Source organism: Anas acuta, chromosome 15 (assembly GCF_963932015.1).
Source record: "Anas acuta chromosome 15, bAnaAcu1.1, whole genome shotgun sequence".
Taxonomy (NCBI): domain Eukaryota; kingdom Metazoa; phylum Chordata; class Aves; order Anseriformes; family Anatidae; genus Anas; species Anas acuta.
Window position 1 is genome coordinate 15351174 of NC_088993.1, and position 27542 is coordinate 15378715.

Below are 27542 nucleotides of genomic sequence, written 5' to 3' on the forward strand. Positions count from 1 at the left end.
GCAGGATGAATCCATTTCCAGGCAGCTCTTTGGAAACCCCAAAGGTGAAGCTCCAAGCCCGTTTTGCAGACAAAAGGGGGCTGCAGCAGCTGCAAGCCGAATCCCACAGCCTCAGATGCAGGTCCCCGTGTCCCAGCAGAGCTCTGCTGCTGCAGGGATAAATCCTGGTGCATCCCAGGAGGGTGCCAGCAGCTTTGGGAGGGACATCACCCTCAGATGGGGTGTTCTTGGGGTGCAGAGACCCAGAGCCCCGTCCTTCGCCAGGCTCTTTCCTTGGCTTTTCGTGCATGCTTCTCAGGCTGCAGCTTTTCCTTTTGACCCCACCTTCTGCTTGTGCTGGCAGGAGTCTGCTGTGGCCTTTGTCGGAGCATAGTCAGGGGGCTGAGGAGTATTCCTACCCTCAGGAAGTTGCAGAGCCACTTTTCTTCCTCCAATTCCTTCTCTGGAGCTTCTGGAGATGCGAGGCTGCGCTCTGAATGCTGCTGCCACAGCACGGAGAGGACCGCCCGCTCTCCCAGGAGCGGTCTCTGTTCCTTTTAAACCTTTCCTCTTCCTTTTCGTGTACCTTTTGGGGAAATTCCTCTCCCTTTTCCTCACTCTGGCTGTCCCTCTTGCTGCTAAACAATGAATGAATCCACCAAAAGTAAGCCCTTTTCTTCCAATCAAAGCCAATCTCTGCAACGATAACTCAGGTCGGTGCTCGGAGCTCTCCTCCCCGGCGCGCACACCCCCCTCACCTAACAACCAACACCTGCAGCTTGGGTTTTAGCAGCCTGGAAAAAGATTAACAGCCTGCATGGAAGCTCTTTGGGACCAGCTTTGTAGCGCAGAAGGCACTAAATGGCACCGCAGCTTTTCCAACGCTTCGTACCGGCGCTGAGCTGCGCTCGCAGGGACCAGCTCTCCGCAGCCAGCAGGGGATGAAAGGCGAGCCCAGCCCCTCCCGGCCCCCCCCAGGACCTCTCGCAGTAACCTCTGAAACTGTTGAGCTAATGGGAGAAACGATTCTTTCCTGTGATCCGAATGATATTAACCCTTGGGGCTGTGATTTGGTTGCCGTGATTTTATTTTATTTATTTATTTATTTTTTCTCCTCCCTTTTCGATGACGAATTACTGGAATGATTTTGATTTTGTTTTGTATGTAGATGCAGATAATATAATTTCCTCTTCTGTTCATTCATTTTCCAGCCTTGTTTTCTTCCAGGTCTTGTTGCTCTCCACCTTCTCCTGCTGTGTTGCTGTGTGACGTGTCCGCCTTTACTTCGCCTGCTTCGCTACCATCTCATCTCAATCTCAAGCCGTAGAACAACCTGGTGGTGCAGCCCCTTTCATGAGAAATCAACCTGCTTTTGATTTTGTTTTTGTTTTTTATTTTTTTCTTTTATTTTTCTTTTTTTTTTTTCCTTGATTTTGGTTTTCTTCAGGCCTTAACCTGATAGGGCACAGACAATGTTAAGTCATGGACCTTTTACTCCCTCCTAAACTGAGGCTCAGAGAAGGCTGGGCCAGTGTGAAAAGGGGATGGCTGGGTTCAAAAACGGTGACTCCCAAATCGTTCCCCACCTGTCGGTAAAGGGAGGACGTGGATTTAAGCTCCGTGAGCTGGTTGATGTGAACGGACATCTCACCTGAGCAGAACGTCCCAGGGGGATCGGGAGCTCTGCACGAGCGCCGGGATCTCTGCACTCCCAGTCTGCAAACTGGGAGGCACTGGGGGCTGAACAGATGTCCTGTAAAAACATCAAAAATTTAAATTTGAAAAGCAAAGACGTCCCCACTGATTCTGTCCCTTCCTCTTGGTTGTGGGCTTCAGCGCCTGGTCCTGGCAGCCTCACTCTGAGCAGCAGTGCGGGGGTCCCCAGCCCCCCGGGGCTGTGATGTGCTCGGACTGTTTGTCTCATTTTATGGAATTTGGTGTAAATGTTAGTTTAAAACTGAACATCTCATGTATTTTTTTAGTTCTAACCTGCTGTTCCTTTTTTTTTTTTTTTTTTTTTGTGGAAAGTGTTAAAAAGAAAATGTTTTTGGATAACCTGTTTCCCCTCATGTGGTTCCCCTTGTGGTTTTCATGCACGTTAGAGGTTTGCGCAGAGCAGCCCGCCCTGATTTTAGATGAGGCACGCGTGGGTCCAGATTTTGGGTCAGGAACCCAGCTGGTTTGAGATTTCTGGGGAGGTTCAAAATTGGGATTTCAACCTCCCAGCTCGGAGCTCAGCTGGTGCGAGTGTTGGTGGTGGGTTATTGCTTCACTTTCCCAGGCTGTGATTCAAACACCAGAGGTTGATACTTGCCCAAACCCCTGGGCATGCAAATTTGCGACCAGCAGGTCCTTTGAAAATTCCTGTTTTTCCTCTCCTGTGGGTCAGCGAACAGCTTTTCATGCTGAAACAGCGCATTTAATTCCACCTGCAGAGGCCTGTTGTGTGCTCACCCCTGAGAGCATCCCTCTGGGCTCTGGATCCATCCACGATCTATCGTGGTTCTCCTCCGTCCTGGGTCACCGGGGTGCCACAGCGTGATGGGTGGCTGGAAAACCTACATATGCTCCAAATTGGGTGCAATCCTTGAAATTACCCGCGTGGGGCTGAGGTTTTGTAGGATTTCTCTTGCTGAGAAGGTGCAGGGTGGCACGTAGCCGCCCGGTGCCTCTGCGCCCCAGCTGGGTCTGACTTTCTGCTCCGTGGCGTGGGGGCTGTTTGGAGCTGCAGCGTTAGGGAGTAAAGGCAGAGCTTAAATCCAAGCTGTTCGATAATCCCTGCTTCTTAAATGTCTGTAAAATCGAAACGTAAAAGGTTATTGCTGGTGTTGCCAAGGTTTTCTAGATATTTAAGAAGGTGCCGCTTATGGAGCGGAGTAGTGCGAGGCTTCTCCCAGCCCTGGCCGCAGGTAAATCGATGCATGCCAGGTCGGGGTGCTCGCCTTGTGTTTGTGCACCCCTAACTAGGAGAGAAACTGGGTTTAAAAGCCCGGTGTGCACGAGCAAGCAATTCTGCAGCGACCTCGCTGCCCCGGGCAGCCGTGCCGTAGCGGGATTGTGCAGCTCCACGCAGTCGCTGCTCTTTGTGCTCAAACCGGCTCTGGTTTTTCCCTTTCCTCTCTGTCTTCCAGGCGATCCCAGGTCATTGAAAAATTCGAGGCGCTGGATATCGAGAACGCAGAGCACATGGAGACGAACGTGTCGGCGGGGGCTGCCCTTTCCAGCGAGACGCGGCAGGGCAGGAGCGAGAAGAGGGTTTTCCCACGGAAACGGGTGAGCTCGTGGTGGCACCCCACAGCCCATGGTGTGTGGGGTCTGGCTGTAGGGTTTTTGCCCCCAGCTGGAGCACGGTGGGCTCGTGCACGAGGCAGATTGCTGCAGTCCTTGCGGGTTTGCTGCTCGCTGCTCTGTGCCCCTGGCCCGGCTGCAGATCAGAGCAGAAAATCAGGTTGTCTTTTCTCCTTCCTCCAAAATAGAAAGAGGGACACGTCAGATCTGGCACGGCAGGACGCCACCGTATGGTGTGAAATAACAAAAGAATCAGGCAATCTAGAGTCCAACTTGTGCTTAGATATACTGGGGACAGCTTAACGCCTGAGAGGCCTGAAAAAATGTAGTGCCAGGGAAATGACACTGGTTCGGAGCCGGAGATGCCCCTTAGTTATGTAGATTTTTATGCCACTGCCCTAGTTCTGAGCTGATCTGGGCTCCCATTTTCTTCTCACAGGATTTCACGTGTGAAGGGGCGGCTGTGGGCTCCATCCTGGACGTCTCTGCGTCCCCGCTGTCCCCGCACCGCCGGGCGAAGTCGCTGGACAGGAGGTCCACGGAGTCCTCCATGACGGTGAGCCACCGGGGCTGAGCTCCTCCGCCGTGTAAAACCTGGTCCTCGTCCTCTGTTCCTTTCTCTCTAACCAGCTTGTAGGACGTGCGGTGTGGTTGTTGGAGCAGCCAGCTGAGTTTCAGCGACCTCAATCAGGTGTGGCTGCTCCTGGGAATCCCAGGGGCTCAGCCGGAGAAGAGCTGCGCTTTTAGCCTCTTTTCTCCTACTGTGGCAGAAATCAAAACCTTTTCAGGTAATGGATAGGAAGCCACATTCACATTTGGCTTGTTAAGGAGGGCTGATGGTGGCCCAGTTTCCAGCAACACTTCTGAGATGTTTGTGCAAGTCGGTGCCAGCGGAGCGAGGTCTCCGAGGAAGGGCTGAAGCTGCCCGCAGCAGTTTTTTTCCATTTGCATGTTTCAAATGCTCACCAGACCTGGAGGCAAACAGTGCAAAACAAGCATGAAATGCCCTCTTCTCGCTCTCCACCCTGCCGTAGGAACAAAATAAATACACTTGCTAATCTCTCGCAGAGATTACGCAGCCATTGTAAACATGAGCTGCATTTTTCATAGACGGACAGCTTCTATTCAAGGACTTCTCAGAAAAATGCAGAGGCTTAGCATTTCTGTGCTAGCTTTTCATGTAGACTCGTGCAGCCAAAAGAACGATTTTTGAATTCTTTGTAATAAAAAGGTGCGAGAAGTGAGGATCAAGTGACAGTGCCCATCATCTAAGGAAGGCAAGAAAACCGTGCTGTCAGTGGGAAGCATTCAGCACGCCCTTATCCTGCTGTAAAATTAGCAACATGGGAAAAAACCTGCGTGCCTGCTGGCTTGCAGCCACGACTGCAAGACTCCCCTGCCCCTCAGGTTCGCAGTATCAGCCCAGATCAGTTCTCCAGCAGGATAAAAACCGAGGGAGAGTTCATCCTTTGTTAGGCGCTGTGGGCTGCGGTTCGCGCCCGTGGCTGCCTCTCCGATCAGTGCTCCATCTCTTTCTGTTTTCTGGTGTCTGCTCCCCTCGGCAGCAGCTGGCCCCAAGCTTTCAGCAGCTCTGCGTTGGGCCGAGCTCGTGCTCGGGGGAAGGCAGGGAGAGGATTGTGCTGGGAGAAACCTGCCCGCCCCGGGGCTGCAGTGCTGCCGGCTTAGCAGCATCTTTGCGGCTCTTTCTGGCTGCGTTTACACCTTGGCTTCAATTTTAAGGAAACAGAGAGGTGTAGTAGAGTGGTGCTAAAGAGGGATTTGTCTCTTTTGCAGACGATTCTTGCTTCTTCCCAGTTGATAAATAACAAGCCCGTGAGCAGCCGTAGCACTTGTTCTCCTGTTTTCCTTCCCTGCAAAGTGCGCGGTTGGGAGCCAGTGGTTTTTGCTCTGAAATGTGGATGATTTTTGATCTGAAATGTAGATGCTTTGCTTGCAGCCTCTCCTTTAAAGGCTGTTGAGCCCTTTGTGTTTAGGGCAGCCTGTGAAGCTCCCCTGTTGTACCAGGGAGGGCTTGTGCCTGACCCAGGCCCCGGGAGCACGATCCCACCTGCACTTTGGCACAGGAGAAGCAGGCAGATGGCTTACTGCTCTCTGAGGGTAAATCAGGGCTGAAATGAGGATGCCCAGCAATCCTCGCCTGCTTCAGAGATGGATGCAGTCACTGAAAATGCAGTTTTCTTTCTGGTTTCTCTGCCCCTTCAGCAGGCACTGGTGGGGCTCGGTGGGCTTCTTGCATGCAGCCACATCGTGGCCAGGCTGCTCAGGCTGGCGGCTCTCCGCTCGCTCCTCCAATTCTCTAGGGATTTGGCAAGGGTGAGGCAGCATTTACCCTCCCCTGTGGCTTTGTGCTGGATTCCCACCACCGTGGGAGCACACAAATGCAGGATGAGCTCCCCCATAGCACAGATTTGGCTGAACTGGCTCCCAATCCCTGCTTTTCCCTGCTCCTGTTGCTGCAGCCTGTGTTGGATGCTGCAGCTGCATTTCACCCACTGCTCTCCTTTCCTCCCCCGCTGCCCGCAGCACGTGGAGCAGCCGGAGAAGCTCAGCCTCGAGGGAGCAAAAGCATTTCCCCCACATCCTTCCCGGTGCGCTGGCAGGGCTGGGGAGGAAGCAAAGGCTGGCAGGAGTCAGCCCACACTGCTGCCTTGCTTTGCTCGTCGCTCCAGCATCGCGGTGCACCCGCTTTGCAGGAAATAGCAGGTGTCGTTTGGGTGGTGCAGAGCTGGGATTCCCTCAATTTCCAGGCCCTGCATCTGGGCACTCAGCCTGGCGTTGAATCCATGCGTGGAATAACGTGTGGTTTTCTCCTCCTAGGAGGTAAGAGAGGGACAAAAATGCTTGCAGTCCTGCTAATCCCTTGCTTCTTCCTTTGAATCCTGGTTCAGCAGTACGAAATCACAAGTGCTAGGAAGGGCCCAGCCCGACTAAACCAGGCAGCAGATCCCTGCGCCTCCTCGGAGCAGACGTTGAGCCTCCACACAGCGCAGTGATCCAATTTCCCTGGGGCTGGTCTCTCTGGGTGCAGGCTGTGTTTTATCAAGCTGCTGCCATTCCTTGCTCCCTGGCTGGATGCAGCCGCTGGCGGCCCAGCCCGCGGCTCTGACCGCCTCTCTCCTTGCTTGCAGCCCGACCTGCTGAACTTCAAGAAGGGCTGGCTGACGAAGCAGTACGAGGACGGGCAGGTGAGTCCGGGGAGGCTCTCCCCACTGCTTTTACCCCGCTTTTTGGCAGCTCCCACCTCCGGCAGAGCCTCGTGGCCGGGCGAGCTCTCCACACGCGGCTGCGGTCGGTCCCTGGGGATGGGTGGCAATAAAATAGGGACGGTGGGGATGGAGTGGGAGAAGCCAGAAGGTTGGGCAGACAAATCTGGAGGCAGAAGCAGTGTGCCAGGAATAGCTGGCGCTCTGTCCTGGGAGTTTCCAAGCCCCACATCTGGATGTTAAAACCGTGGGTTCCTATGGAGCCGGGGCTGGGCTGAGCTGAGCTGGGGCTGGGCTGAGCTGCAGGTACCCTCTGGTGCATTGCGCCCAGAGGGCGAGGGCACGACTGTGGGCACCCAGGGCTGAACGAAAAGCACTGGAGCGAGTGCTTTGCTAGCTGAGCTCCTTTGGATAAACGTATGCTGTGCAGGGAGCATGCAGAAGGTGCTTTCATATAGAGCACGTGCCAGGAACAGGCTGCAATTCAGTTTCTAGGTACTGCGGATAAAACACAAACATTTTATCGCCTTTCTTTTTTGTTTTTAATCCCTCCAAGGCTTTAAGCGCAGCCACTAAAAGCATCCTTCTGCCAGCAGAGCTAACGGAGAGCTCCAACAGTTCCTGGGGCTCTCATGGTGTTTCACCATCAGGCGTGGGGTTGGTGCTGTTGGGGTCTGGCACTCGGCTGGTGTGACAGCCGGGAATCCTGGTGGCTTGAACCAGCTCAAGTGCTGCTGCCTGCTCCTCTGGAGGGCTTTTTGGGGGAGCCGGGAGGGGAGAAGCTGCTGGTAACCACCCTGTGCTGGTTGTTTCCTAGTGGAAGAAGCACTGGTTTGTGCTGACCGACCAGAGCCTGAGATACTACCGGGATTCGGTGGCGGAGGAGGTAGGTGGCACCCCCACGGCGTGAAACCCGTTGCTCCTGGGGCTTGGTTCTCCCCGCGAACCTGCTGTGTGCCTCCCTGCAGGGCTGAGGGCGTTGGGCATCTCCCCAAACCCTGCACCCCCTGCACGTATCCACAGCGCTTTCGCTTTGCAGAGCGCTCTGGCTTTGTGTTTTACCTCTCCCCTCCCTCTGCAGGCAGCTGACCTGGATGGAGAAATCGATTTATCCACGTGCTACGATGTCACCGAGTACCCGGTCCAGCGAAACTACGGCTTCCAGATCCACGTAAGGCCAACGTGGGGAGGAGGAAGAGGCCGGTGGCTGAGCAGAGCCCCGGGACTGGGTGCTGGGTGGCCGCGGGGAGCACGGGCAGGTGCTGGTGCACGTTCAGCAGCTCTGAGCCTTGCTCTGCTCTCCGCAGACCAAGGAAGGGGAATTCACCCTCTCTGCCATGACGTCTGGCATCCGCCGCAACTGGATTCAGACCATCATGAAGCACGTTCGCCCCACCACTGCCCCCGACGTAACAAGGTAAATGGGGGAGGTTCCCGGCCCCTGCGGTGGTCTGGTTCTGTGTGCAGGAGTAACTCCTCTTTCCTTGTCCTCGTCCTTTCTTCGTGCTGAGCCTGTCTGTCCCTGGAAGCTCCGGCTCTTTCTCTCGTCCCTCTCTCTGGGCTTGGTTTGGATGCTCTTTGTGGGGACGCTGATAACGCTGAGTTACTCTTTCCCGCGTGCACATTTCAAAGAGGGTTGAAAACGTGGCTTTAATTTGTGCGTAGGAACATGAAATACTGTGCCTATCTCAAGGCTCCTCTGGATTCCCACCAGGTATTGTGAAAGCACTTGGAAGCAGTCGCGCTGGGTTCCCCCTTTCCTCTGGCTACTGCTCAGCACCAGCTGCCCGTCCCCGCCGCGGGTCACGGCAGCGCGAGCCCAGGGCTCGCCGAGAAGCTGTTTGGCTCCGATGTGTTTTAAACTCCAGCCAGGGAATCGCCTCCCCCCTTTTTTGATCTCCCAGATAGCAGCTGTGGCTCCTTCCCTTTGCGCCTTAGCGATATTCGCGTCTCCTCCTGCCGCCAGTGCCAGAGGAAGGGGCCCCTGGGTTCGCAGAGAACCCTCTGTGAGCGCTTGTGGCTTCAGGCAAAAAGGGCGTTTGACCTCCTCACAGCTTAACCGTGCCAGCCACGCTCCCACGGGCCACCTCTTACAGGCTTCCCGGACACGGCCACACCATTAACTCCGTCTCCTGTCCTTCCCGTAGCTGCGGCGAGCAGGTTTTGGCCAGGTTTGCCCCCGGTGGAGTGGCTCCTCTCACCCAGCACTCTTGGCCGGGGATTGCTCCGGCGTCTCCCGTCCCGTCCCGCTTGGCACCCGGCCGCTGCTGGGCCTCACGGGGTCGCCGCCTCTCTCCTCACTCCTCTGTGTGTTTGATTTCCATGCAATCCCAGGAAAAACTTCTCTTTGAAACTATCCGTGCTGAAGCCCAGGTTGGAAAACTGTGTTCTCTCCTGTATTAACGTTTTGTGGTTTGTATATCTTGTGATTCACTGCATGCTCCTCCTTTTCTGCACCTCGGATGGGAAGTTCCGCAGTTTTCATTTATTTTTCTTTCTTTTCTTTTTTTTCTTTTTCCCCCCCTTTATTTTTTTTTTCTTCTTTCTTTTCTTTCAAACAAAAGCCAGAAAGAAGGGAAGAAGCAGCCTGGTCTTGACACTTGGTTCCCCCACACTGGTATCTTCCGATGTGACTAGATGTGAAGATGAAGACCCGGGAAATTTGAGGGGACCTCCCAGCCTTTAAAGAGCCATAAATCTTGATAGCCTAGCAGGTTACTGCATGGCAGTAGTCCTGTGCTCACTGTCACTGCTTCTCCCCCGAGCCCACGCGGCGTGGTTTGACTTGGCTTCCCCCAGTGAGGCGCTCCAGGGGCCGGTTGTGCAGTAACTTGTTACGCCGCCCAAACAGCCGGCGATGCTGAAGCCCGAGCTGGGGAACGAGGGAATCAGTGGTGCACCCTGCTCCTTTCTCACCGGGCTGATTTCGGGTGGGGTGCACGTGGGGGGGAGGTCCGGTCACCTCGCTGAGAAGTTGGGAGCTGGAGGTCTGCGTTCACCGAGGGTTTTTGGCAAGCCCTTCGCTACGGTAACCCAGCCCGTCGGGGCATTTTTGGGCACGTCGTGAGCCCCCTCACCTTGCCAGCAGCCTGGGGACGGTGCTGCTGGCTCCCCGCAGCCCTCCTCCGCCTCTCCTCACCCCCCTGCCACGTCTCCACCGAGCCCAGCTCACGCTTTCTCTCGTTACTCCAGTCCTAATTACTGTTTATATTGCAGCGTGTGTCAGCACCCCGGGGGGCAGGTGCTGCCCTGCTCCCTGCCCTCCGCCGTACCCTGCAATCTGCGGAGGCGCTAATTACACGGCGCAAACGATAACCATGAGGGTGTGAGGCACGCACGAGGAGGAGGACGGTGGCTGCTCCAGCGCTGGCTCTTTGCTGAGCCCCCAGCCCCTGTTCCCTGCAGCCCCCGTGCGCTCCCCGTCCACCCCTATAAAAAACATTTTTCTGACCCATAAATACCGTCGCGAGGCAGAGTCCCCTCCTCCTCGCCACGCGATGATGGGAATTGATTTCTCTGCAGTGGAGGAGGTGGGAAATGTGTGAGTGGAATGAAAAGCCACGGGGCACTCGTGGGAGATGAACTGCAAAATTTGGGGGCAGCCCAGTGGGTCTCATAGCGCGGCTCCCCGCAGCCATCCAGCTGCACCCTGGCTCACATCCTTGTGCCCTTTGGGAGCTGAGGAGGAGGAGTGGGCTTAGGAGAGATGGCACCTCCAGAAATGCTGAGGTTCTTCTCCGTGGTGTTTAGAGCAATTTTATTTCTGCCCCCCACCGATGCCCGAGGAGCCCCAGGGCTCCCTTTCTTCCTGGCACTCTTTGTTTTAAGACGCCATCTCCTCGCTGGTTTATTTATTTAAAGCGCAGCTGTGAGCACTGACTCCAGACAGTGCCTGGCTGTACGTCTGCTCTGGAGCCAGGCAGTGTCTTCTAAATGCTTGAGGAGCAAGGAGGTTTCGCTGTGGTGCCTTTTGGCTTTATTTTATTAGCTACGAGTGACAGAGCTGAAGAAGGAATCGTCTCCAAGCTGGTTTTTAGCCGGGAACTGCCAGCATTTCTTGAAACCCAGCTCTACCGAGCCCGTGGTTTGGTGGTGGGTGAAAGTGCATCGGAAGATACCTGGCCCCATGCAGAGTCAGCCCTTCTGCCCCAGTCTTTGTCTGGGCATACGAAGGGGGAGCGGGGCTTGTTCCAGCGCTGGGGGAGCCCTGCTGCTGCTGCTGCTGCTGCTCCTGCTGCTGCTCCTGCTGCTGCCACTGCTCCTGCTGCCAGCAGTCCAGGCGCATGTGGGCTCGTGGGCTGGAGCAGTGGTAGCATTGATTTGCCTGCAGCAAAGGGCCCAGACAGCTGCTTTCTGGCTCTTTCTCACCGTGCCCTTCGAGAAAGCTTTTCCAGGCTGTGCTGGAGCCCCGGGGATGCTGTGGTTGTGCTGGACGTGGAGAGCCGAGGGGCAGCCTGAGCAGTAGGGCTGTGCCCCAAGGAGGCATCTCGGGGGGGGCTTCTGGTGGCAAAGAGGGGTCAGCGAGCGCCTGCCATTCCTGCAGGACAGGATTCCTCTGCAAACTTAACCACGGCTATTTCCATTTTATTTTCTTTTTGGTTTCGATCTGCATGTTCCAAGGCTGGCATGTCTACGTTTAATGAGCTGGTATTGCATTATGGATTACCCGTAGGTTGGAAACGGCGCTGCCTCCCCCTGATAACTCTCCCTGCTTGACGAGTATGTCTCCCCTCTCAACCCACCACCCCCTAACTCGGCACTAAAAATCATCCCTTGCTTGAGAAACTGGCGTTTGCAGCGATTTCCGCGGCGTGTCCAATAACTCTTGCTCTCCTTGCTGCACCAACAACAGCATCCGTGCCATGCAGCCCCGAGCCACCCAACAGGCTGCTTTTCATGGGGAGAGCCGTGCCTTCAGCGCAGATAGTGGCACGGAGAAGTTTTCTCCCCGTTAATGCCCGTCCCCCCGTTACCAGATGCTCCGTGCTTCTCCGCCCCGCGGTGCTGAAGCCGGGCTGGCTTTTGGTGGGACCGGTGGCACCCTCCCTGTGTGCACATCATGTGGCCGCGTCGACTGTTGTGTGTGCACGGGCAGGCACTGGAGGAGTCCTCAAAGCCTTTTTACTGCCCACGAGGATGGTTTGGGGCTGCTGCCAGCCCCGGGGCAGCTGCTGAGGAGGAGCACGGTCGGGATCGAGCTCTCCCGGGGCCGCTTGCACCAAGGCTTTGCGCACCAGCGTGACCTGGGGAAGGGCAGCGGTGGCTCCCGTGCCCGAGAGGCGGTGGGAGACGGAGGGGCAGGGGGGCACCCACGTGGCATTGGCTTGGGCTTCAGCAGCCCCTTTCCACCCGGCTCTTCAAGGCATGCGTGGGAGCACCTCACCACCTGGAGCGCACGCTGACGCTTTTCTTTCCTCCTCTCTCTGTCCTCGCAGCTCCCTGCCAGAAGAGAAAAGCAAAACGAGCTCTTCCTTTGAGACCAGCCCAAAACCCAGCGAGAAGCCGGACGCCGAGCAAGCAGAGCTGGACCCGGAGCAGAAGCGGAGCCGCGCCCGGGAGCGCCGGCGAGAAGGACGATCCAAGACCTTCGACTGGGCTGAATTTCGCCCCATCCAGCAAGCCCTTGCCCAGGAGCGTGCCAACGCCGCAGACCCCTCCAAGAGCGCCACCGCCGCCTTCCCCAGGGACGCCGGCACCGCCGACGCCGACCCCGGAGAGCTGGAGCGGGAGCGAGCCCGGCGGCGCGAGGAGAGGCGCAAGCGCTTCGAGATGATCGACTCCGTGGACGGGGCAGGGCCGGAGGAAGCTCTGAGGATGGAGGTGGACAGGATCCTGCCCGTCCCGGCGGACATCAAACCGCAGAACGTCCACGTGGAGATCGAGCAGCGGTGGCACCAGGTGGAGACCACCCCGCTGCGGGAGGAGAAGCAGATCCCCATCGCACCCCTGCACCTCGCCCACGCTGAGGACCGGGATGAGGGGCTGGCGAAGCAGCACTTGACCACGCTGCTGGAGAAGGAGGTAAAGAGGTAGCTGTAGGAGGCCTGAGCAAGGCGTAAAAAGCTGAATTTACTCCTGCTCCGTGGTAGCAGTGAGTGGGGATGCTTGGGGTGCAGGTCCACGTCCGTTCTTGGTCCCAGGATTAGGTTTGTCAGCCTGCCTCCCCCTGAGGAGATGAGCACAGTAGATGCGTGTTAACCAGACCCTGAAATGAAGCTCGTAATTCTGCCAGCCTCTGCACCTGTAGGGATCTGTGTCTGCAATTACGTCTGCAAAATTACAAGCAGGGTTGCATTGCAGCACACGTCACAGAGGTTGGCTTCTTGTGGAGCCTGTATCAAACGATCTCAGGAGTTTAGGAAAAGAAAGGAGACTCAGCTCACTTGGGAGAGGGCCACACCTGGGATAACAGAGGTTGTTGTTAGTCAGGATTGAGGTGTTTTAGTAGGAATGAAAGGGGTGCAGGCGTGGAGCAGCCATGAGTATTGCCAACCTGAACCCAAGTGGGATTTGCCTGGGTCACGCCTGGCACAGGCTGGTGCCCTTTGTCCTTTTCTGCTGTGAGCTTTATGGATTAAACTAAAGTCCAACAGAGTTCTTTGGGGGGTGGAACTTCGCCTGGTAAAATGAAATCCAGATCCCAGAGCAGAGTGAGGCAGCGGTGCCATCGGACGCCCCGCTCGTGCCGCTGGGCATCCCCTCCGAGCTGCTTTCTCCTGATGGCCGACCCCCTGCCCACTCGCTGGACGCTGTCTCTGTTTGTGTCCCTGCAGCTGGAGCAGAAGCAGAAGGAGGCCCTGGAGCTCCTGGAGCAGAACCGGCACCTGCAGGACCAGCTGAAAGTGGCGCTGGGCCGGGAGCAGAGTGCCCGGGAGGGCTACGTGTTGCAGGTAGGCTGGGGGGAGAGGGAAAGCCGTCTTCTTCAAAGGGGACCCTGTCGGGCTTCAGGCCGGGCTGTTGTGGGTGCACCCTGGTTAACGCAGAGATGGAGGGGCTCCGAGAGGTCTGACCCTCTTGGAAAAGTTGCTAGTTGTCACCTGGAAAGGATCTCCTGCGTACCAAAAGCTCTGGTCTGGGATGGAGTAGGCAGAAGGTAATGCTGCCTACTGGTTTCCCCAGGAGAAAACGAACGCAGCCGTGGTAGATAGGACCTCAGCAAAGCCCATCTCTGATCCATCCTCTTTGTGATTGCCTGTGCAATCCCCTTCCGAGTGCCAGGTGTTCCCCTCGGGCAGGGGGTGGACGTGAGGCTCTCCACATTTCTTGAAGTCCATCAGATCCTTCAGGACTCAGGGCATGATTCACTCTGGGACAGCCCGGCTGCTATCTTGGAGAGCTTCGGTGCTTTCTTCTCTTGCAAGGTGCCTTTCCACAGCAAGGCCTGGAACTGGTTTGGAAATTTTGGCCAAAGAGATGGAAGAATCTCTCAGGAAGCCTTTCCTCCCCACCTCCAAACAGCGGGCTGTTCGCCAGCCCCTCCTGTGAGAGCATCCGTGCTCCGGAGGAGGCGTGAAGGCAGCTTCTGGCTCGGCAGGGCTGGCGTTTTGATCTGCTCACGTCTATTTGGCCCAAGTGGCTCTGGATCCACGTAGATCCTTGTGCTGTGCTCCCGCGGCAGCAAGCCTTACGTCCTTGTTTCTCAGGGGAGGAATTTCCCCTGGAGAAATTGTAAAGGCAGAGGAGCCAGCCCAGGCAAGAGCGCGTCTTGCCTTCCTTACTGGTGATCTCCTTGGAGGAGTTCCTTATTAGTGTAGTATTTTTAAGCCCCTCCAAGCTACAGTGCTTGCTGGGAGGAGTGCCATTTTCACTTGGCAATGCTGGAAAAACCTCCTTGGGGACCAGAAGGAGAAGAAAATGGCATCGAGCTAGCAAATAAATCAGAGAGGCAGTGCCATCCTCTTTTGAATAGCAGATTCAGCATCCGTAAGGCTGTTAAATGAGACCACCAAGAGGCCAGATTTGTGCGAGGAGCAGGGATGAGCTCCTGCAGGGGCACCTCTTGCAGGAGGAGGAGAAACGCGAGCAGTTTCCCCATCTATCACAATCCCAATGTCTGCTGGATTTGCCACTCCGTAGTCTGCAGCTGCCGCCCCTGTTTTGGGGCTGGATTTAATCTGCCGTATGGCAGCAGCTCGCGCTGGCCCCGAGCCCTGGCAGCAGCCCGAGTTTCCACGACAGCGTGGAGTAACTCCCGCATCCCTGGAGCACAGGCATCCGACCCTGCTTCGCCTGGGGCTTGGAAATCAGGGGACGGGGATCAAAACCAGGTGCTGCATCCTTCTGGCCGGCCTGGCTGAAGGTGGCCACGGCGCCTCGATGCGAGGTGGGGCGAGAGGGGAAGTCTGCAGAAGGGCTGAGCAAATCGTTGCTGCGCTAGGGAGCGACCCAGCCTCTCACCTAGAAGCTGGGCAGGGTTTTTTGGAAAGGTCCTTTAGGAAGGAGTAACCCCACCAAACCCCACCAGCGTGAAGGGAAGGAAACCGATTATTATTTAGGGGTTTCTGCAGCCCCAAACCACAGGCAGACATCACAGCATTTTTATTGGACGTGTCACGCCCCCCACCTCCATCACGCCTAATTTTGGAGAGGTTCCTGTGTCGGTGGGAGCCCAGCCCAGCCCTCCTGAGCCCCCCAGGGGGGCACCGAGCCCTCGGCCAGCCCCGTGGCGGACACCCGAGCGCTGCCGCGGCACGAGAGACGCTGTTCCCGTAAGGCAGCCGCCGAGATAACCGCCCCCATGCATGTGCCGTGCACTGCAGCCCTCTCCCCCCTCCTGTAACCCTTCTCTTGCTCTCAGCTTCCTCGGGATATGGGGTGCCCAACGGGGGGCACGGCGGGGGCTCCTGCCCTACGCACACCGACCCGAGACGTCCCCAGCTCCGGTCACGGCGGGCGGGGGGGGTCACGTACTAACCTGTCCCGGGCGGGTGTTCTTGCATGGTTTTTTTTTTTTTTTGGTGTAAAGCATGAAATTTAACTTTTAACGTTAACTGAGTGTCACATCTGTGGGCTTTCCTTACCAGCAACCAGAGTACAGCAAGGCAGGCCAAATTCCTAGGCTTAACGCTGTGCTTCTCTTGCCTCTTCCTGTCTGTGTATTTATTTTTTTTTTTAAAGATACATAATTTCTGTCGCCTTTTGCATGACTCTCTTTGTGAGTTTTCTCTTTGCATGCTACACTGCTTTGGTTTGAATCTCACAAAGGTTGGTTTCTTTCGTTTTACATTCTCATCACACCTGTTCCCCCATCCCCCTCCACTTGTCGGGCTTTTTATTTTGTCCTTTTTCGTTTGTTTGTTTGTTTTTTTTGCAGGTAGCGAAATTAGAATCCTTCCTAGCCTTAAACTTTAGCATAACACCATCTCTCTAATGCGATGAGCAGCCAATAAGTCCTGTCTAGCAGTCACAGAAATGACATCGCCACGCCGGCTGTCCTGTCTCCCTGCGTTTCGGTGGGATGTGATGTCATTTGCTGCCACCTCACTTTCTGTTGTTGCTTTTGTTCGGTAGGACTGTGGTACCTGAACTGTGCACTTTTTGTTTCATGACAAAATGAACAAACACACTAAAAAAAAGCAATTCCTTTCTCCCCGGCCTGTTCCCGTCCCCTCCTCCTTCTCACCCTTCCAGTTTTTCTCTCGTCTGTCCGTCTCTGTTTTACTGCTGGTGTTTCTTTTTTTTTTTTTCATTGTTTTTTTTTTTTTGGTTCTGTTTGATTTTGGTTGTTTTCTTTTTAGCCTGTTACTGTACAGCTGTTTTGATGTTACGGTCCATGTTTTCTGTTACTGGAAAGCAGTTGTCGCTCATTTTAAAAAAAAAAAAAAAAGAGAGAAAAAAAAAAAAGAAAAGTTGGTTAAAACAAAATAAAATTGTGCCAAGAACAAATCATCCCAATTGGAGCATGTGGGTAGCAGCCAAATCGCTGTGAGGAGCTTTTCCATGGCCTGCCTGGCCAGAGGTGTGACACTCAGAAGGGAGAGCCAAGAGTGTTACTAATCTCGTATTTAATCAATTTTTTTAAGACCGAGGTGGCCGCCTCGCCATCAGGTGCCTGGCAGAGGCTCCACAAAGTCAACCAAGACCTCCAAAGCGAGCTGGAAGCCCAGTGCCGGCGTCAAGAGCTGATCAATCAGCAGATTCAGTCGCTGAAACGCAGCTACGCCGAGGCTAAGGACGTGATCCGGCACCACGAAGCCGAAATTCAGAGCCTGCAGGCGAGGCTCAGCAACGCGGCCGCTGAGCTCTCCATCAAGGAGCAGACCCTGGCCAAGCTCAAGAGCGACCTGAGGAGCGAGAAGGAGAAAGCCAAGGAGCAGCTGGAGGAGTGGCAGCACGGCGAGGCCGCGCTCAGCTCCCAGCTGAAGGCCAGCGAGCAGAAGCTGAAGAACGCGGAGGCTCTGCTCCTGGAGAAGACCCAGGAGCTGCGGGACCTGGAGATGCAGCAGGCTTTGCAGCGGGACCATCAGAAGGAGGTGCAGCGCCTCCAGGACAGGATCGCCGACCTGAGCCGGCAGCTGAACGCGAGCGAGCAGACGCGGATCCTCATGGAGGAGAAGCTGCAGAAGAATTACGAGGCCTTGCTGGAGAGCTGTGAGAGGGAGAAGCAGGTTTTATTGCACAGCCTGAAGGAGGTGGAGGATAGGGCCAACGAGTACGAGAACCAGCTGCAAAACAACGAGCAGCAAATGGAGATTCTGCAGAAGGAGAAGCTGAGCGCCAAGTTCGAGGGCAGCGAGCTTGTCCACCAGCTGGAGGAGCAGCTGGTGATGAAGGAGGCCAGCATCCAGAAGCTCGCCGAGCACATTGGGGAGCTTGAAAGGGAGAGAGATCAGATCAAATGTCGGTTCCACGAGCTCATGAACCAGGTCGCCGAGTCAGATAACGAAGTTGCAAAGCTGCAAGCAAAGTTGAAGATGGAAGAGACCAACTACCACAACCTGGAGCAGTCGTTTGAGGAGGTGTCGGATCAGTTCCAGGGTGTGCAGAAGGTGCTGAAAGAAAAAGAGGAGGAGCTGAGACACGTTAAGGAAATGCACTTGAGGATTGTGGAGAAGAAAGATCAAGATCTCAGCGAGGCTTTGGTTAAAATGATTGCTCTGGATAGCAATTTAGAGGAGACGAAAGTAAAGCTGAAGGCCAAGGAGGAGGCTTTAAGGAAATTAGCTAGCATAGGCACAGGTCCATGTGCTGAGGAGACAGAAGATGTTGGCCCCGGCCTCGAGGCTGATGAAAGTCATCCGTCTCAGCTGGGGCAGCCTCTGCAAACTCAGGATGTCCTCCCAGCTCTGAGTTACGCACTGAAGGAGGAGGAGGAGGAGGTCCTTGACACCAGCCAGAGGCAAGCAGAGGAGTTTGGCTCCCCGTCCAAAGCTGCAGAGCTCCAGGACCAAGAGCTGGTCCAGAAAGCCTTAGCAAAGCCTGATGTAGGAATCATGGGGGCCAAGAGGCAACGAATCCGCTTCTCCAGCATCCAGTGCCAAAAATACATCCACCCGGATGGGTCAGAGAAGAACTGGACCAGCAGCACCTCTTCAGACACCAGCCAGGACAGGTCGCTGTCTGAGGAGAGCATGTCCTCGGAGCCTGCTCTCGGTTACCCCTCGTCAGGGACCAGCGACTCCGAGACCTATCTCTCGATCATCCACTCTCTGGAAACCAAGCTGTATATCACAGAGGAAAAGCTCAAAGACGTGACCATGAAGCTCGAAAGCCAGCACGGCCATAATCAGGAGACGCTCATCGCCCTTCACCACCAGTGGGCCAGCACGGAGGCCCAGCTGCGGGAGCAGCTTCAGAGCAGCTTGTCCCAAGTCAGCGCTCTGATCTCGCAGCTGGAGAGCGAGAGGCAGGAGAAGTTCAAGCTCATAGAAAATCATGTGAGCGAGCTGGGAGGCTTCCAGATGAGAAACGATCAAGCGCTGACTTGCTTAGAGCAGTGCAGGGAGCAGCTAAGAGCTTTGCCTAAGTCAGATGAGGAAAAAGAGGGCGATTTGTTCCTCGTTACTCTGTCCGGCCTGGAGACGACCTTATCGAGCGCAATCCAAGCCTTGAGAGGGGCGCCAGGCCCGTCTGAGTATCAGCAGGGCGAGGGCCTTATCACGGAAAGCCCTGCTTCAGAGGGAGGGCTTCGGAGCGAGGAGGAGCATGTCCCCAAGGAGCAGCGAGCCGAAACGTTCGACGCGGGCCAGCTGAGGTGGCTTTCGGAGAGAGTGGCCTTCGAGGCCTCTCTGATCAACCAAATAGCGGAGTCTTTGCAAAGTGCAGGCTCCGAGATATCTCAGCTGCTCAGGGAGATCCAAGGGACAGCTGAGGAGGCTTTGATAGAGCCGGCAAATGTTTCTCCTCCAGCAGTTGACTTGGCCGGTGTCCTGTCTAACAAGCTGCTGCTGGAAGGGGAGTTCTGGAGCCAGGTGGAGGAGCTGAGAGTGCACTTGAGCACCAGGGAAGGAGAAGCAGAGGGCAAAACAGAAACGGCAGGTTTGGGGTTTTCTCCTTGCTTTCTCAGTGCTGTAGCAGATGCTACGCTGATCAAGGCAGAACTTGGGTTTGTGGCACAGAAAATGAGGGATTCTTTCCATCGGAGATTGAAAACAATCGAAGAGGACCTCCATAATACCAAAACAGCCCTCCAGCAGCATAAGTGCATGCTGGAGGAAATCATCAAAGCATACAGGACTCCTGATTTTGACAGAGTCATGCACCAGATTTCTGAAGCACTTGAGATTCAGAAAGATGCTTCAGAAAGAACGCAGATCTCCTGGGACGGGAGCCGTCTCCAGATGGTGCCCTACCAGGACTCAGCCAACGTGGGGGAGGTCTGCAGCCTGCCAGGCCGCAGTAGCGAAGCTCTCGTTTCCATCCAGGAAGATCTTGCCCAACAGCTAAAGGACAAATCCAACGTGCTTAAGGAAATATCCGTTGCCTTACTGTCTCTGCCTCCTGAGGAGGCCATGCGAGACTGCCAGAAGCTCCTGAAGATATCTCAGAGTCTTTCCTACCACTCGTGCATGGGAGACCTGGAGCGGTATTCCTCTTTGCTAGTCCAAGATGCAATTGTTCAGGCTCAGGTTTGTTACGCCGCTTGCAAAATCCGGCTGGAGTACGAGAGGGAGCTCAAGTCCTACAAGGAGTCCTTGCAGAGCATGGACGCGCTCTGCCAGGAGCGCGTGAAGACGGTCTCTCTGCTCCGGGACGAGTACGAAGACTTGCTGCGAAAGCAGCAGGGGGAGTACGGCGAGGTGATAGCCATGCTGGAGAGGGAGAACGCCGACCTCAAAGCCAAGGTCTCCCAGCTGGACGGTCAGCGAAGGCTTCTGGAGGAAGAAGAGCGCAAGCACAGCAAAAGCTTGAGTGAGTTGCAAGGCCGCTACGAGGAGGAGATCCGGAACGTGATCGAGCAGCTGAACAGGACGGAGGATGCCCTGAAGGCTGAGAGGACGGAGGGCCTCAGCCAGCTGGATGCCATCGTCCGCGACAAGCAGAACATGGAGCGGTACCACCTGGAGCAGATGCAGCTGCTGGAGGACAAGTTCCAGGCCAAGATCAAGGAGCTGCAGGTCATCCACGGCCAGGAGCTGCAGGCGCTGCAGGAGCACTACAGCCAGAACCTGCAGCGCCTGCAGGAGACCCTCGACGAGTACCAGCGGCAGCACCCGGAGGTGTCCCCCGCGGCAGGACCGAGCGGTGGGGACCCCTGGGTGGCCGGGGAGCCGGGCGGCACCGGGCAGGGTCCCGGCGGTGAGCTGGACTCCATGCACGGCCTGAGGGAGCGCATCCAGGAGCTGGAGGCCCAGATGAACGTGATGAGGGACGAGCTGGAGAACAAGCACCTGGAGGGCAGCGCTTCCACGCTGAGGGAGAAATACCAGAAAGACTTTGAAAACCTAAAGGTTTTGCCACGTTTTAACGCTTTATGCTTTCTCCTGCTCGAGTATACCGGGGGGGTGCCTTCGGTCCCCAGGTTTGCCAAACTTAGGGGCATCCCCCATGAGAGGCAGCACACCTCAGCAAGCCCCTAAATGCTTAAAAGACCTCTGTAAAGCATGGTATTTATTCCATGCTTGTTTTTCTCTGTGCTGGGGTATTCTAAATGCATTGCTGTGGGGGAGAGAGCTAATTACCAGAGGCAGTCTGAGCAGCAGGGCTGCTGGTTGTGTAGATGGAAGGAGAGTTTCCAAATAGCTTGATACTGTCAAGCTCTCCTTCAGTGTTTCTCCTCGTACCCGAGGTGTACATTTTGTTTGTGACTTCCCTTTAGAAGCATTCCTCAACTCTGTCTTTCCCAGTCTGACCAAATCTCCAGTCTGTCTCTGCTGCCCTCAAAAATGGGAGATGAAACGGGGACCTGCGCTCTCCAAATGTACGTTCCCGGGGCAGGTAGCTGCAAACGGATGCCAAATTCTGTAGCACAGCAATCTCCTCTGCATGTGGCTGAGAGGGAGATCACTGGTGGCATACGCCAGCATTTTTCACGTAACAAACAGTGCACAGTTGCTGGGACCCCAGCCTTAGGTGCAGAAAACCCAGTGGCGATGAAATGCCTTCATTAAGATTGCTCCAGCAGGCAGGGCGGGCTGTAAAACCAGCCTTAGATGGATGGTACAGCTCTGAAAAAAACAACAAACCTCCTGGGTTGGGTGTTCTGCTTTTGGTTCAAGACCATTTCCAGCTAGGACCTGGCTTTAGGGTGGTGGAGGAGTCCCAGCAGCAGCCAGGTTGAGCAGCAGGGGTAAGGAGAGGTGCCCAAAAGGTCAGCAGTGGTCGTGCAAAGGCCATGCTGGCGATGCTTTCCAGGAGCAGTCGTTTGTGGAAGTCAGCAAAACCAGCCAAAATTGAGGCTCCAAACTACCAGCAAGCACAGACCCTGCCCTCCCTCCCTGGCTGTGCCAAAACCAAAGCAAGAAGCATCGGCTGGGCAGGGCAGTTTGGGGAGAGAGCAGCTCCGACTGGCCTGTGTATGCACCTCTGGAGGGAGCAGAGGGACAGAGAGGAAAATAGAGATGTCCCTTGGTTTGAAAACCATCCAGGAAATTACAAATCAGTCTGTTTTACAGGTTGATTCTTCTCTTCAGAACCACACTAGGCACTGGTTTGTACCTTTCAGGGGTCCTGGATTTATAGCAATGCATTTACAATACATTCACTACTGAATCCACAGTCCTATCGAGGAGTAGCCACGGTTTTCCCCCAGTGTTAGAGGCATAAGGAAGGATCCTGCAAGCCAAGCCCAGGCAGGTTCTGGCACTGAGCTGCAAGTTTCAGAAAACAAGGCTGAGAAAAAAAAAAAATGCAAAATGCCTCCGGATTAAAACTTGAAGGGGAAGGAAAAAGCACCAGGGCTGAAAATAGGGGGAATGACAGAGGTTATGCAGAATTATACAACAAAGTGGTGATACTGAAGAGTGTGTTAGTGCAGGTCAGTGGGTGTTGGACTTGTGTCACTGGGGGAGTGACTTTGTCCCCCTTAAATCGCCCTTAAGAGTCCCCATGGCTCCCTAGGGGACAGTCCTCGCCCCCCTTTGAAAACGCAAATGTGAATCAAGAATTTAATTGAGATAGGAAAGTCGCATAAAGAGGGAGAAAAGCCCCGATGTGTGACTGCCTGCAGAGGGGCTGGCTCAGTGCAGCCTGTCCTGGGGCTTGCTGCTGTCTTCAGAAATGAGAGAAGAACCCAAGGGGTCCGTTTTCCCTCCTGGGTCTGACACCTGCCCCGGGGAGCTCAGGTGGCCCCTGACCAGCAGCGTGGGTTTCTGCCCCCACCCTGCCATCACGGTTGCATTTTGGCCCCTGTAAAGGCACGAGCAGGATCTGTGCCAGGGGCAGAAAAACCCAGCTGGGACTTGAGATTTCACCGGTGTCGATTCCCGAATCCCTAGAGCCCTGTTCCCTATTTCCTGGCCTAAATTCAATCCTAGGAATTGAATTAGGAAATCATTTCCCGTGCAGCATTTGAAGCCATGCTCAACTGTGAATTAAGGACCTGCCATTGTCACGAGCCCTCTGTTTTCCACCCAGAGGTGGCTGCACCTGGAAGCAGGGATTGCAGAGGAGAGCAGAAGGGGCACACCGGTCTCTTTTTGCTGTTTTATCACCCGTTTGCACTCCCCGCTCAATCTGACCCCACACCTACCCTTATCCTTCCCTCTCCCTGGAGCTGCCAGGGGTCGAGCGGCTGCAGGACGAGCCCTGACCTCGTGGGGTCTGTCCTCAGCCGGCTCCTGCGTGGCTGGGGAGGGAGCAAACCCTGGTGATGGAAGCTGGGTGCCCACCACCTGCTGGCGTGCAGCTCCCGAGGGGCTCCCCCACCGCTGTGATTCCAGCCCCCGAGCTCCCGGGCCAACCCCTTCCCCTCGTCCCTCTTGCAGGCAACATGTGAAAGGGGCTTTGCAGCCATGGAGGAGACGCACCAGAAGAAGATCGAGGACCTGCAGCGGCAGCACCAGCGGGAGCTGGAGAAGCTGCGGGAGGAGAAGGACCGCCTGCTGGCGGAGGAGACGGCTGCCACCATCTCAGGTACTGGATGCCCAGGATCTCTGCAGTAGGAGCCCTGCAGTTCAGGAAACAGCGTGGAAATTGGCCATTTTTTTGCACCTTATTATACAGCAGGATTTGCAGAAGCCCCTGTGCTGCACTGTGCCCAGGGTCACAGGCTGGGAAGCAGTGGGGTGGCTCACTGGGCTGACTGGGGGTCTTGTTCCTTTAAAAACCAAAACAAAAACAAAAAGAAAACCCTCTCCAAAAGCCTCCTTTTGGGCAGAGCAGTGCTGGGTACTAATCCTGTGCCATCCCCTGCAGCCATTGAAGCCATGAAGAACGCACACCGGGAGGAGCTGGAGCGAGAGCTGGAGAAGTCGCAGCGCTCCCAGATCAGCAGCGTCAACGCCGACATCGAGGCCCTCCGGAGGCAATACCTGTAAGACCATCATCATCCGTCTGTCCCGTGTCTCGTGGGGGGGGATTAGGCATGTGGGAGACCCCTTCTGCCCCCTGTCCCAACCCAGCTGCAGCCGTCGGCTCCTGGTTTGGGGATTCCAGCTCAATTTCCCCAATTTCAGCTGCTTTATGGTCACCAGACGTGCAGACGATGCTGCTTTTCTCGCAGCTGTAAGGTGAGGAGAGCTGAACCACCTCTGAGCAGGCCAGGTGAAAGAAAGCACTTGGCTTTTGGTGGCGAGGCTGTCCTCATGCAGGAGCTGAACAAAATAGCCAAGCAGCTTGAAACATCCCCGTTAGGTGTGCACGTCCTTCGGTCCTGAGTGCAAGCCTGGCACATCTCAGCTGTATTTTGGGAAACCTAAGGAAGGAAACCTGCCATTTAACCGGCCAGAGAAAGCCCTCCTGCCTCTTTCGGTGGCCAAGCACCAAAATGCTGGGAGAAGGAAGGGTTGGCTCGCTCCGGGCTCAAAATTTTTCCAAAAAGGAGCACACGGCTCCTTGCCCCCCCTGGTGCTTAGGTCCCTGCTGGCTTATCCTGGGCGGGTGGGAGGCGCGGGAGGACGAGCTGGGGAGGTCACTGGCTGGTGTCTCCGTGCCAGGGAGGAGCTGCAGTCGGTGCAGCGGGAGCTGGAGGTGCTTTCGGAGCAGTATTCGCAGAAGTGCTTGGAGAACGCCCACCTGGCGCAGGCGCTGGAGGCTGAGAGGCAGGCCCTCCGCCAGTGCCAGCGGGAGAACCAGGAGCTCAACGCCCACAACCAGGTGAGGTCGTGTCTAAAACCTGAAGTTTTTTTTGCTGAAATTGTTTTGTGGCATGGGAATAGGTCTTCAAGAAATGTGGAGACTTAGAATTTAGTAGCGTGGTTTAGTGGTGGACTTTTGTATTAGGTTAAGGGTTGGACTGAGAAATCTTAGAGGTCTTTTCCAACCTGAGTGATTCTATGTCCCTGCTGGGCATTGTCACAACTCTGCTGCCTCAAGCTGGTGTCCTCATCTCTCTTTTGAGTGAAAATGCAGGGTTTTTGGTAAAGATGCCCTCTTGCAGCTCCAGAAGGCCACAGAGAAGGCACCAAGCAGGGCTGGGAGGTGCTGCTGGCTCTGCGCTGAGCCCTGGCCCTGCTCCCCCATCCCATAACATCTCCCCCCATCTTCCAGGAGCTGAATAACCGCCTGGCTGCGGAGATCACGCGGTTGCGGACCTTGCTGACCGGGGAGGGTGGAGGAGAGGCTGCTGGCTCGCCTCTCACCCAGGGCAAGGACGCCTACGAGCTGGAGGTGAGCCTGGCCACGGGGATGAGAGCCCGTGGGCCACCAGGAGCCCCTGTCCTTCCACACGGCTGGTACCGTGCACTGGGGGCACAGTGGGACTGGGAGATCCTGGGATCCCAGTCCTCCTTTTTCCCCATTTTGGGCTTTGTGCCCTGGCTCGGTGGCCCCCAGGTGCAGCAGGGTGAGGGTCTGGGGGGCTGTGTGGTGTCCGCAGGGGTGTGATCACGCTGCTTCTGTCCCTCCAGGTCCTGCTGCGGGTCAAAGAGTCGGAAATCCAGTACCTGAAGCAGGAGATCAGCTCTCTCAAAGACGAGCTGCAGACAGCACTGAGGGTAATGCCGGCTGCAGGCTCGGTTCTGCGAACCTTCCCGAGGGCTGTGCTCATCTCTTGCGTGTCTGTGCTTCGATTTCAGCTCGCTTATCCCCAGATTTGAAACGACATTTCATTTTTGCCCCTAACTGAATGACTACCCCTTTTGGTGTTACCAGTAAAGCACCCCACTACTCTGTCAGCCCACAACTTACCCCTTCTCCCTTTTTGTGGGAAAACATCCCCGCGGGTGTTTTTTCCCCAATTCCTGTCACATCAGATATTTGAAATGGCAAAAATAGTCAGCGTTAGAGACCTGCCCAGCCTCCCAGCATTAGATCTGGCTCGTTCCAGACAGCCTCTTTGCCAAGGCCATTTCTGGGAATTCTGCTTTAATTCGGTGCCTTTGCTAAAGCCCACAAACAAATCATCCTGTAACAAAGGGACCCACATGCGTGGGCAGCACCGTGTGCTCCCTGCTGCGCTCAGAGCATTCTGCATATCTCCAGCCCTGTGTTTGCTGCTCGATGCGGCTTCAGGAGCGTGTAAAATGAGCCCCTTGCCCCGGCTGGCATTGCTGCCTGCTGCCCACGACTCCAAAGTGCAGAGCAGGGAGGAGAAAAAATACAGCTAGGTGTGCAGGGCGCTGCTCCAACACGCTGCTCATCTTCCGGCAGCTTGTGCCAAGCTGCTCGTCGGTGCGTTCCCCTCGGCTCCAGCTGTCTGTCTTACGCTCTTGGGTTCTTCTTGTTCCTTTGCCAGGATAAGAAATACGCCAGCGACAAGTACAAAGACATCTACACAGAGCTGAGCATTGTGAAGGCCAAGGCAGACTGTGATATCAGCAGGTTGAAAGAGCAGCTGAAAGCAGCCACAGAAGCTCAGGGAGAGAAATCCCCTGTGAACACCACTGTATCGGGATATGGTCAGTCCTCCTCCAGCTGCTCTAAGCAATTTTGGGGTTCCTGGTCTGGCACGTGCATCCTGGCGTACGAGCCCTCGAGGAGTAATGGGTCCAAGCACAGGACTTTGCTTTTTTTTTGTGCTTTTTTGCCATTTCATGTTGCATCCCACCTCCGCCCCTTGCTGACAGCGTTGCCAGAGGTGGCAAGGAGCGGGCAGCCTGAGCTTACCTCCCGTGGCAGTTCCTCCTTCCAGCCCGAGGATGGGAAGCTCGTGGTTTTGAAAGGCTTCTGCCATTTGGCATCATGAAAGCCTCGAGCTGTGTGTGGCGCGAGGGAGCCCCGGGGAGTCCCCTGTGCCCTGGCTCATCGGGAGGCAGAAAAAGCCCCCTGGCCCTGCCCCTCGCAGGAATCCATGGGCACTACGTTAATACTGGTCATTTTGCTTCTCTCCAGATATTATGAAATCAAAAAGCAACCCTGATTTCTTGAAGAAAGACAGATCCAGTGTTAGCCGGCAACTAAGGAATATCAGGTCAAAGGTGAGTTCCCATCTCCTTCAGACACCCAGTGTTACTCTCCAGAGGGGGTTGCAGATGGGAAGAAATCGGTAGGGGAAGAAAACTGAGAATTTCCTGGTCGTTAATGCTAGCCTGGAAGGCAACTGGGAGAAAACCAAGCTTTCAGATGGGAAATGGTTTGCTGTGCGGCCAGGCAGAGCCCGCTGCCAGGTGGTGCCTTGTGGGGCACGCGTGTTCCTGAACCTGCTGAGATGTAGGAGTGGAGCTGCTCCTCGCCTGAGCCAAGGAGGAATTTCACCATTTCACCCTGTTCGTTGGTCTTTCACAGAAGGATTCTCCCAGAATTTGCTCCCCATTTTTAGTAGGAATGTGGGTGATATCAAAGGGTGGAAATGCACACAGCATTACAGGTTTTCCAGTGTTCATCACTGCGAGATTTTTGGTTTTTATATGGAACAGCGACGCCTTGGCTCTGGACGTATTTAACACACACTTTCTTGTGTGTTAACACAGTGCAGATGGCCCTGCGTTTCTCTGGCTGTTCTGTACTTGCTCTTGGTCCCAGATCCCAATAATTCTGTGCCAAGTGCGTCTGCTCGGCCTGCTGACTGCCAGAATTGCATCATGCTACATGCTGGCTGTTGCTGTGGGACCACAGAGATAAAAAGGGCAAATAAAGCCGCTCACAGCCACCATTAAGCACAGGGCAGTTACAAAGGAGATCAGCATGGGCAAAACTTGCTTTGCCTCTCCCCGCTGGGCAGTGGGTATCTCGTGCTGCTGTTTGAGGTGGCTGGGACTTGGGGCAAAGCGAGAAGCCGGGCAGAAAAAGGCTTCTGGCTGGGGAAACAGTCACCAGATGAGCTCTGCAAGCAGCAGGTCATCAGCTCGGGGTGCCTGCACTGCACCGAGTCAATGCAGGGAGCAGCTCTGTGCATTTTGGGGTGCAGTCCAGGCTTGCAGCCTCGCTGTCCCAGCTCCGAGGGTCGGTTGCCCTTCGCCACTTCAACTCGGAGCTCTTATCTTGTTGTCCCCCATGTGTGCTGTCCGGAGGTCTCGTGGGGGAAGGAGGAGAGCAGGGGGCACGCTGCCTGCTTGCGTTGCTGCCGCGGGGAGG

General features: G+C 55.5%; 1 protein-coding gene and 1 long non-coding RNA gene across 12 annotated transcripts in view; one reads left to right on the forward strand and one right to left on the reverse strand.

The window, feature by feature from the left end:
• The window catches only part of MPRIP (myosin phosphatase Rho interacting protein), a 72479-nt gene that overhangs the window by 35540 nt on the left and 9397 nt on the right, over nucleotides 1–27542 (forward strand). For 8 of the 11 annotated variants that reach the window (XM_068699173.1, XM_068699171.1, XM_068699169.1 and 5 more), the window contains 17 exons: nucleotides 3111–3252; nucleotides 3707–3823; nucleotides 6417–6473; nucleotides 7309–7377; nucleotides 7573–7662; nucleotides 7799–7908; nucleotides 8826–8864; nucleotides 11927–12512; nucleotides 13265–13381; nucleotides 16514–20380; nucleotides 22856–23003; nucleotides 23286–23403; nucleotides 24026–24185; nucleotides 24579–24698; nucleotides 24938–25024; nucleotides 25765–25927; nucleotides 26361–26446. In XM_068699173.1, coding sequence (XP_068555274.1) covers nucleotides 3111–3252; nucleotides 3707–3823; nucleotides 6417–6473; nucleotides 7309–7377; nucleotides 7573–7662; nucleotides 7799–7908; nucleotides 8826–8864; nucleotides 11927–12512; nucleotides 13265–13381; nucleotides 16514–20380; nucleotides 22856–23003; nucleotides 23286–23403; nucleotides 24026–24185; nucleotides 24579–24698; nucleotides 24938–25024; nucleotides 25765–25927; nucleotides 26361–26446 — 6076 coding nt within the window. The remainder of the gene's footprint in view (nucleotides 1–3110; nucleotides 3253–3706; nucleotides 3824–6416; nucleotides 6474–7308; nucleotides 7378–7572; nucleotides 7663–7798; nucleotides 7909–8825; nucleotides 8865–11926; nucleotides 12513–13264; nucleotides 13382–16513; nucleotides 20381–22855; nucleotides 23004–23285; nucleotides 23404–24025; nucleotides 24186–24578; nucleotides 24699–24937; nucleotides 25025–25764; nucleotides 25928–26360; nucleotides 26447–27542) is intronic. The other 3 variants (XM_068699179.1, XM_068699178.1, XM_068699168.1) reach the window with 2 other exon arrangements.
• Nucleotides 16161–17060, reverse strand: LOC137864742 (uncharacterized). The gene is made up of 2 exons (XR_011101610.1): nucleotides 16922–17060; nucleotides 16161–16774 (listed from the first exon to the last, which is right to left on the reverse strand). It is a non-coding gene; the product is annotated as an uncharacterized lncRNA (long non-coding RNA).